At 33.9% G+C, this 11,310-nt stretch overlaps 1 protein-coding gene across 1 annotated transcript in view; it reads right to left on the bottom strand.

Moving 5' to 3' along the window:
- Nucleotides 1–496: 496 nt before the first annotated feature.
- The window catches only part of RPGRIP1L (RPGRIP1-like), a 74,007-nt gene continuing 63,193 nt past the window's right edge, over nt 497–11,310 (bottom strand). The window contains 3 exon segments of the mRNA XM_009582879.1: nt 497–609; nt 4,053–4,186; nt 10,592–10,676. Of these exon segments, the coding sequence (XP_009581174.1) occupies nt 497–609; nt 4,053–4,186; nt 10,592–10,676 (332 nt within the window).

Raw genomic sequence — 11,310 nt, 5'->3', positions numbered from 1 at the left:
AGGCAGATTAACACATTAATCCAAGTAATTTTCATATATTGCTTTTAATAAAATCTTCACAGTATAAAATTCTTAATGAGGCTAATCACAGGCATTCCATTTAGTAGGGTGATTAGGGATAACATAAAAGTATTTTTAATCAGTTTTCTAAGGCTTATGGTTTTTTTATTAAAAATTAAAAATTTGACTTGCATTTTTATTACTGTTTTATGTAGGAAAAAATCTTGAAAATGCAAATAAAGCACATCATTCAATCATGTAGGTATTAATTATTTACAAGACGTTGTCCATTGTGGAGAGATTCTTAGCCTTAGGGGGAAATATAAAAACAAACAGACTGAAAAGTATACAAAACTTTACAACTACAAATCAAGCGTCCTTTTCATATAAATTATACATTAAATATACTCCAAGAATTACAAAGATCTCATCTTTGAAGCACTATCAAGCATGTATTTACACTGGGACAAGGAACTTCTGTAGGCAAACTTCCCTTTCATGCCTTCTAGTCATCTTTGCATTCCTCATAGACTGAACGCAGCACATGGAGGGCTTCCACTGTTACTTTGAGCTTTCCAATTACTGCACTATCATCTTGTGAATCGAAAACTAGAAAGGAAACATCAGAAAACAGCATTAGCAATTTCATTTAAGGTTTTGCTTTTGTTCTGATAATTTTCCTTAACATTTGGACAGATCAAAAGGCACCTAGCATATGTTTAAAAAAAGAGGGGAAAAAAAAAAAAGAAAAAAAAAAGAAATCTTCCAGTTCAGGCACTCAGCCTACTGCAAACTGAGCACTCTAAGAACTAGAATGTACATCAATAAAAGTATTAGTGTTGGAATTAACTTTGAAATAAAGAAAACTATCTGTATGATAATTGCCTATATAAATTAATTATTTTTCATAATACGTAACTATAGATGTTCCAAACTCTATTAAAGACATATATGCATACTTATAAATAGTTTTAAGTAAAAAAAATATACGATTAATGCATTTTCTACACTGTGTGTATGTCCGGGCTAAATCAGCCTGGACAGTTATTAGTATTTAAAGAGTAAATTGTTTTTTCCAGTTGGTGCAATGCAAAATTATTTTAATTCCAGGCTTCCATGTGTTGTAAAATAGTGAAGTGTAGGCAAAGATGGTATTTCCCCTACACTAAACTATTTAACTACCTTCATTTTTGTACGTGGGTTTTAAAGTAGTATTTAAAATTTCTATTTTACAGAAATTAGCTAACATGATTTAAAATTGCACTCTTACAATATCTAAGTAAGCCCAGAGGGCCACAATCTCTGCTGCTGTGATTAAAAACATGCTGCTAACAGTCAAAAATGAGGCTCTTTCCCAGTCCTGCATAAAAAGCAATGAGGCTGCCTAACATGACTCTAGAAGGAATTTGAATAAAAACAAATAAGCTTGACAACACATCTTTTCAAAGCAAATTATATAGCAGACAAATGGCAAGGTTATGTATTTACTATATAAACTGGGATAAGTACTCGGGACATGCAATGATACTGCATGCTACAACTTCTAGGCTGCGGGGACAGCTCAGAAGAGGTTTGGAGAAGGAAAAACATGGCATAAACCTTCCATCATTTACTTTGTTGATAGAGCTATTATAGGACAGATTGGATGCTATTCTCAGAGATCCAAACCATTTTGTATATCCTTGGACAAATCACTCAGTGAACTGTCAACTTAAAGAGCAGACTTCAGGGGACATTATTCTTTTTACTTATAAGAACGGTAGGATAACTGTAATTAATGTTATCAGAAGATAGCATTAATTCTATTTTCTCGGTTTTAATATTGTCATATTATCTCTGAGACATATTGTTATATGTCCTCCTGCTTAGCCATTCATTTAATTGCTTCAAATTTCATGTAGGCCACTTTCACAGAATCAGCAGTGAAAGGAACAAGATATGAAAAAGATACATGCTTGCAGTTCTCAAAAAGAATGAAGGAAGTTTATGGTATCTAACTTCAGAATGATTAGATCTTCATGTGGTAGCGTCCTATGAATTTACCTGTATCTAGGTTTATTCTTTTTCCCTCAAACCAATATCCACCTCAGAGAATGTGTACAATATTATTTAGGAGTTCTATTTATTGTGCCATTACATTTAGTTGAAGTCTGTGTCCAGATCTTAAGAGCAGATCCTTTTACAATGACTTCATCCAATAAAATATACTGATATATTCTACTTTTGCCATGATCTGAGATATATTGACATAAAATTCATTTCAATTCTCTGAAAGTTCTAAGTTTTCAGAAAACATGGAAATATAAAAAAAAAAAAAATCTACACTGTACAGCATGTGCAGGGAAGGGAAGAAGCGTGGCTAGGAATAAGAATAAAACTATTTCTATCTATTACTATCACTTTCATTGATATAATGTACGTAAAGTAAAAATTAGTTCAAATGTCTTATGATTAGGGGAAGAAACGCTCCTCACAATATTGAAGTAGTTGTCATTACACAGTAATGATTACCTTTTGACAGAACAACAACTAGTAACAAAAAACAGTCCTTCCTATCATAATAATTATCTCAGATGACGATTAGGAGTTTTAAGAATTTTGTGAAAGGTGACTTTCAAGGGTACAAAATTATATTTATATCACTAATCAATCTTATCAAATGGGAATTATGACAAAATGGGAATTATGAAAATGGGAATTATGGCCATAAAATCCAGAACAAAAACAATTTTCCAGTGAGAGACTATGAAATACCTTTTTGGAGGAGATGTGCTTTCCTACAACTACTCAGAGAAAAATTTTTGGTGGAGTAAAGATTAAGTGGTTCAGCTACAGAAAGAAGTGCATCAAATCTGTGTATTATTTTTCCAGGGTATGGAAATTTGATTCTTCTTAGAATTTTCCTTATCGTGTTCCTGGAACTTTGATGCATACTTTGAGTATTATAGTTACAGCACGGATGCAAATCATGCATGATAATGGAAACGGATAAGAAAGCCTATTTCTTTTCCTCCCTACTCAGCTCCCCATCACTCGAGGTATGGTAATTAGACACAGCAGTAGACGTAACAAAGTCACATTAGCTCAACATCCTACTAGGGCTAACTAGAATTCTTGCTATTACAAAGAGTACCTTGCAACCATGGGTGCACTGCATCTAGTAATCAAGCTGGTTCACTCACTGTTACAGGAGAATAACTATTTAGTAACAGATACACTCTCAGCTTCTTCACTGAGCTTTACCACAATGGGGAAAGAGGATAGAGAGGAACAGGTAAGGAGAAAAATTCACCATTGATAACTATGTCCCTGCTACATTGGGGAACAGGAAAGTCTAAGCAAGGAGAATATTTTCCTTCACTGTCTATGAAAGGACTGAGTAGCCTTCAGAAGTCTTCATATCAGTGCTACAAAAATGCTGCTGTAAGACCCAGGAAACGGAAGATTCCACACCTCCTAGTCACTTCACCTTGCTTTAGTGAGTCACAGTGAAAAGTTCGGTCACAGTCTGTTACAGAAGGATGCTTACTCTAAACTGATACCTAACCAAAGCCACCAGTATTTCCTATTGTCTCAGATACAGGTTTCGTATGGAGGACACAAGCTTTAGGTACTCTGGGGGTTATAACATAACTTCAGATAAGATATAGACATTAGCAATACAGAATTACTGACATAAATTTTAATAACAAAATACATATTTACAGTCTTACTAGCATGAAGTACGTTGTACAAAATAGAGAATTATAGTAAGCGGACATGTCCTGAAAGTTCTTAGGTTTTATAAACTAATTACTATGAGCTGGGAATGCTGTTTGGTTGGTTTTGGGGTGGTTTTTTTTGTTTGTTTTTGTTTTTTTAAAACAGATTTTAAGGAATAGTACACAGTTTTTGCAGACTTTTGCAAACAAATGTGGAAGCCGTTAGTTAATATTAAAGAATTTCTTGTTAAAAATGTCAAAAAATTACTTGCAAAGTAAAGCCTGCAGAAGAAAGCAGAAATTCAACAAATAATTTTTAGGTTACAAAAGGCTACAAGAAAGTAATCTTACCATCAATATCTTGCTCAATGATATCTCTTTGCTTCTCGAATATCTCTCTCAAACTGACATAAGCGAAACCGATATCTTCACATTCAAGATCCTGTTCATCTTCTGGGGGATCACTGACCACTGTAAATCGTAGGCTAAGCATTTGGGAAAAAAAAAAAAGAAAAAACCCCAGAAAGATATTTTACCTTCAAAAAGGGTTGAAAATTAACTCAAAAACCAGAATAAAAGGCAAAAAACATGCTCTATTTTACCAGTTAAGAACAAACCAGAAATCTTTACCAATTATATTCAACATTTTCCATGAAAAGAATAGTCTGAGACCATTTCTTTTAAATCTTCCCTCCTTCTTTAGCATTATTTAGGAAGTTGTAACCACAGATCTGCAAGCTTATAGAATTGTTTCATTTTTGTCCCCCCTCCCCACCACCCTGTGGCACAATTCTTGTTCATATGGCAGTGACAAGCAGAATAGTCTAACAATTAAAGACTTTTTCACATTTGAAACTTGTAAGTTTGTTTAGTTCACCTGCTGAATCAACTGTTCAAGTCACTTAATTTCTTTATATTTACCCCCCATAGGTAAAAATCAAGACTGTATCTATGTACTTTGAGGCTTTTATAGCAAAACTCATTTATTTAAAATATCTAAAAATATAGTTAGGGTTGGTTTTTTTGGTTTTGTTTATTTTATTTTATTTTTACTGTGTTGACCATACCATGCAAATTATTTGATGTGAAGAAATAAAAACAATTCACAAGCAATAATAGAAAGTTTAGATTAAATGTAATTAAGTTTTGTTGGTTAAAACCTTTTAATACCATAAACTTGTTAAAAAGTTTCAACTCCTTTAATTCAGTCAGGTCACATAAGATGAACCTGTATGATTATTTCAGCTTTGATGTGGAGCATGCTTATGAAGTAAAACTTTTCAGTTGTCCCCAGTTACGGTACTTTATGTGCACAGTAGTCTTGGAACACATTAATTGGATTCCTGTTGTACTGGACTAAACTAAACTGAAGATGTGCTCCAGGAGTACCTACCCCTAATGCACTCCACTGCAACAGACATTCAATCAGTAGGATCAACTAGCATTCTGAATTCTCAAAATCATCCTGAAAATTTATGTACTGTGAATATCAGACCATTAGCAACAACTGCTTTGCGCTAGAGATTCTCTGGTCTGCACCTCTTGATAATCTAGATCTAGCCTTAGTAAATTTTAAACCATGCATTTTCTTGGCTTTACATTGAGTGGTGTGGGAGACATGAGAAAGACAGACCATATCAAATGTTTTCCTGACAGCAGAACTAGTAGCCATATTCAGTGATGCAAGTATCTCCAAACACCAAGTGTAAAATATTTAGCTGAGAGTTATTGAGAATTTTCATACCTCATTTAGATACTTGGAGAGCATATTCTAGCCAAGAACACATGCCACAAAAACAACAGGAACGTAGAGGCAGTTCTCGCAAAATAGTATCTTTCTAATGTTGTCTTGTGTATTCGGTATTTAAAATTGGACCTTACACAGCAATTTGTCCTGCACTTGTTCCCTCTGACCAATACATCTCATATTTTATCTTCACTATTCCGTTCCTGTTTTACACATAAAAAAACTACCCATGAGTACAGCCTGGATACAAAGGCCTTTGAGTATTTACCATGCTGCCTAAACACAGCCTGTTTGTCCATCCCAAACATCTAAGCCCAACAACTATACAAAATACTTGCATTTCTGCTGTGAACTTAAATTACACTCATTGCATCCAAGTATGGCTTTTCTTTTAAACACATAATTCCAGTATTGTGCTGGAGCTGACTTGAGTTAGTGGCTTGTGTTGGGGCCAAAAACACAGAGACTGACAAAATGACAGGAATTCAGAGCTAACTACTTTTCTGGTGTGTCTTGGCAATGTTTTCTAAACTGTGAATGCTTGTGAGCTTTACAGCCTAAAAATGTTACAATAAGCATAATTCCAAATGAGTAGCAATCAACTTGCATAAAATCCAAGTCTACAGGAAAGGATATCTCAGACAAAATATAATCAAATCTTCCTAAAAGACTTTAAACATAACAACAACTGCAATATGCTTTTATAGTAGTTTATTTTTGTGCTTGGCTCTTACTAACCAATATTTATTATAGAAAATATATACATAAATATTTGTTTGTCACTAAAACCAGACACCTATTGAAAATACGTGTCTTTAAAAAAAATTTTGGGAGGCAGAAAAGGAAAAATATCTCAGCTATTTCCAACAGCAGGTGGCTTGATTGAGTATAATGGATCTGACTTGGATTTTGGCACAGAGCTAAGCAGCAGCAAAACTGCCAAAACTCAATCAAAAAGAAAGAAATACTTAGATGTGTAAGCTAAATATTAAATGAAATTAAAACAAATTAAAAATTGTAAGAATAACTGATAAAACTGTTGGGTATTGGGAACAGATCTGTTTTGTTATGTTTCAGTGCCAATGTCAAATTGGAGAAACCAGCTTAGCAGTTAAGGAGAGGAGGAGATTAGTGCTGGATTAATTTTTGTCACTTAAAGGTATCAACTACTACTAAAATTTTTACTAAAGCATAAACTAAAAGCAGGCCTAGTAACATTTGGGACAGTACGTTATAGCCAAAGTGGAGAGTTGTTCATATTGGTCCACTTTCTGGTTCAGATCATATGCAAGTATTTTACAAGACTAGAGCAAGCTTCAACAAAACAGATAAAAAGAACTGTACCTCTAACACCTCACGGTTCCAATATGCCTAAAAGATCGTAATATTGGATTAAATCTTTGCTGCTAATCAGGAAGGAGGAGATTTGAACTCCAGACCCCATGGGAATACTCCGACTGGTAGACTGCAAGAATGGCACCACAATCACTTTGACTTTTGTATTTTTTAAAATATTACAAATGCTTTAAGTTTAGAAAATATTTAAATATGATAGTATGCTTTAACTTGTTTTCTTAATTTATCAAAAATTGCAAGAGTTTTGTTTTCAGGTTGAACTGGCTAAAAAGACACATACCGCACAGGAACAGACTCCTCACTCTGCTTCAGCACAGAATGCACAAATGTGCAGCTCGTGTCCCATCTTACCTTAACACTGCCTCACTTATGTAAGAAACTTTGATGGAAGTTGGAATATCAAATTCATACTAGGATTTCTTACATAAATAAAGCCATGTATAGCATTCCTCTCCTGTACTGTTGTTATGGTAACACTTAAAGGTGTTATCACCAGCAGGGAATTTAGAGTGCCTGGACAAAGCTGTGATGGAGGCAAATTGATTCTAGTTTTTTATTCCAGAGATCAGTCATTTTTAAGCAGCAAGGAGAAAACCTTGTGTGTTAATATAGTATATTAATGTGAAGTTAACACAGTACACATGCTCTATACTCCTATAGCATGGATGCATAGATTTTGTTACTTTGGATAACAATGACTTCATATAGTCAGTTTCTTGGAGTAACAATCATTTCCTACCAAGAAATGATGCACCTGTCAGGATCAGCCTGGAAACCTCTTGCATAAACCTGTTCATTCTTGTTATCACAGCAGGGTGACTGTTAGAAGAATAGATTCCTCCATTCTTCACATATGTCTCTTTTGACACTTATCAGAAGAGCATATACTCTATCGTCAGGTCTGCAAGCATTGCAAATACAATCTGGCATGAGAAATCAGGTAAGCTTCTCTATATGACCCAAATTTCTACTCTCTTAAAATGCTGAAAGGCAACAGTGGAATACAAACAGGATGAAGATAACTATGACACAGTTACAGTAAGTTAAATGGACTGCCAGAAATGCCTCCTGTTATTAACGATTTAAGGACTTGAACATGTAAGTAAATAACTATTGGGTACAGATGCTAAAATAAAACAATAAATCTGTATCCTTTTTTTTTTCCCCCCAAAGTTTTACAAATATTAGTAAGTATAGCTTCCTAACATAAATAAAGAATGTAATTTTAATCCCTATTATACAGAAAAAGAAAGAAAACAAAAAGGCTACCCAAGTCACACAATACAGCTATAAGAAAAAACAAGTGTTCTTACAAAATTTCCGTATTAATGATAGAGACATTGTCTGTCTGAAAACGTAGATAAAGACAAAGACGACGCTTGTCAAAAGAGAACCACCATCTTTCAGGTATGCAACAATTACTAACCTAAATAGGATTTCAAACAGTCTTCCTAGTCTCTTATTACCTCATGCTCATATATTTTAGATTTTATATCATTCTACTTAGCAGCATATTTTGTTGATTTTCTCGAATACTGAATATTCTTGCATTTTCTGCCACTAAAGCCATTTATTCAAATGTGGAACCAAAATAAACATTTCTAATAAACACTTACAATGATGCCATATCAAAAAATAAAATTGAAAGAAAAGTCAATTTCTTTTGAAATCTTATCTTTTATTGAACAGTAAACCCCACTCCCAACAAATAAACATAGTTTCCCATATAAATGCCGTGTCAATCTACATTTATTTATTTGTAAGTATAAACTAAAAGAGTATAAAGCTGTGAAATTCATTATTTTCAGGGCCAAGTTGGCTCCTGTTTCAACTATAGGATTAGGCTATAGTTGCAACTTTGGCTTAGCAGTAATTTTATGTATTATATTAGTATCTCTTTTAACACCTGAGAATATTTATATTTTTCAAGGGACATTCATTAAAGTGACTCTCCTTTTGGAAGACAAAAATGGCATGTGATGTATCTCTCTGTTTATGTTCTAATACGGACTCCATCATTATGAGTATCATTTCTAACAACATTAATTGTGACAGGGAGAAAGTTCACCTGAAAACTTAATACACCACTTAATATACATAAAACACTATCTATGTTCCTATAATCTGGCATAGCACAAACACCAATAAAGTGTCAGGCTAAGCCATGTGCAGGCAATTTTCAATGATATTTATATTCTTGATAATTTGGTTTCCTGAGCTTTAAAGCATTAGTTTAGTTCAGTTCCTGTTTCAGCTGAAAAATCTCCGATATTAGTTTGTAAGGCTTGTGATAGAAAACATGTGTTGAAGATATAACTAGGCCAGGTTTAAAATGCATAGAGTTGAAAACATTTGGTGCATAGGCAGAATCTTTCCATAAATTTTGTTTCTTGGTGGTCCTCTTCCTAGGCTAAAGTGGGGAATTGGACTACTGATGAACTTCCTGCCTTGCTATTTAGTCAACACAGAATTGAAATTTCACCACAGACGAAACTAGACACACCGATAAATGCAGAAAACAACCCACCTAGTAACACAGAGGACAGTACCATGATGGCACACGTAAAAGATGAATACTTTTGTTGTGGGAAAAAGCTTGCTGCTATTATTTTACCTTATTTTTACCCTAGGTTTGTTAAATATTTATTATATATATCTAAGTATTTATAGGTGAAATTGAAGCCTACAGACTAGCTATTTTCTTTCACTGAATTATTCCTCAGGAAAAAAAGAATATTTTGTCCTCAGTGTTGTTAAATTCTCAGTAGAACATGTTACCCACTTTCCTAATCCAGATGGTAAAGTAAGTCTTCTGCTTGCTTGTGAAATTTTTTTTTTTTTTTTAAATCTCTAAACCTAAGAATGTTTTGGTATGATATTTCCATCCCAACAAGTAATCACTTCATAGTGTTCCCTGCTCCATTCCAGTAAAACCTGTTTTCTGGCCAAGACATGAAACTCAGTTTTAGAAGGGAAATGGAATGAAGAAAAATCACTCTCTTTCTTACTGCACAGTGAATCTGTAATTTGTGAATAAGTACATATTTACAAGATTTAGAAGTAACTCCTACACTTCAAATACAATTAGCAGGTATTCTACTCTTCTGCAAACTAAATGAATCTTTAAATTAATAATTGTTCCATTTTAATGAAGATTGACCTTCAAGACGTCAACAGAATCAAAGTATGTCATTCATTCTCTCAAAGTAATGTGCATGCTATCTCAATCAAAAAATTTGAATAGGAACAAATTTATTATTATGAGCTCGGACAAGACTAATTCATACTCTTTCTCATATGTATACATATAATAGCTGCCTGCTAAATCTATATATATGTGGGTTTTCGGAAATTCTAGGGCCAAGTAACACTTTCTGAAGCTGTTACACTCCTTTTAGTACTCTGAATTCAGAAATCAACAGATGTATTACTCTACCATCAGGTAGGTATGTGCTTTTCAAATTAATTATTGAAAGAATGCTGATGATAGAATCTCTCTCTTGCAAAATGAGGTTGTTTAAAAAAAAAAAATCAAAACACAGCACCGAAACAACATTAAGAGAGGTTGCCATATTCCATGCCACACAAACCTACTCAGGGAAGAAACGCAGATCAATCGCCACATCAGAATGTAGGTATCATTCCTAGCTGAAACAAAATTTTCCCTAGTTAGTTAGTTAGGTATTAACTTCTCAGGGATACCTCCTCAATGAAGTCAAACAACAAGGCAAACCATAAGCATTATTTACAAAGACCTTTTATAGAGTTTTTCAGCACTAATATGTACCTGTCAGTATGTAGATCTGGCTTTAGAAGCACAGACTTGAGAAACTCCCTTCTTGCATGATTATTTGCCTTATCCACATGTATCACTGCAAAGCAAACCGGAATTAATATAATTAGTTATCAATTGTTTTTCACCTTTTAAAAGAAAAAGCATGAAGAAAGGCACAAAGAAAAATAAACATTTTCCCCTTGTCTTTCCTAAGGAAAAGCAACAATGTTAGAATCAAATTTGAAAGGTCATGTGATCTAATGGCTTGTCACTGGCAGGTTTATGTGCACACTGTCAAAAAAGATACAAGAGCATCTAAGCATGCCACATAACTGTCATTTTCTGTTAATGGCAATAGCAGTCATGATTTTAAAAGCCAGTGGTCTTTATTGCTGTGTATTTGAAGTGATTTACTGCGTTTTCTTCCACTGAGGAAGCTAGTGATAATGATAATGTATGGCAGAGTGCTTGTCCTTTTTGACAGCCTCAGTAATTTAATCCTCCTTTCCTGCCACAATATTTCAATAAGAGAAACATCTAGACCAATGGACTGGAGAAAATCCACAGCCTGGGGAGTGTGTGTGAGTGCTCTAAAAGCCTTTTATTGTTTTAATTTAAAATACAAACACAAGGACCAGCTTTTAATTTTTGTACCATTAATATGACCTACAGTGAAAAACAGCCTTGGTTTGGAAAAAACAATAAAAGAACGAGAACCAGGGTTTTAGGAA

This window comes from Fulmarus glacialis, unplaced genomic scaffold (genome assembly GCF_000690835.1).
Source record: "Fulmarus glacialis isolate BGI_N327 unplaced genomic scaffold, ASM69083v1 scaffold18948, whole genome shotgun sequence".
NCBI classification, from domain to species: domain Eukaryota; kingdom Metazoa; phylum Chordata; class Aves; order Procellariiformes; family Procellariidae; genus Fulmarus; species Fulmarus glacialis.
The sequence above is the reverse complement of the archived record's forward strand: the minus strand, read 5'-3'. Positions and strand labels throughout refer to the sequence as shown.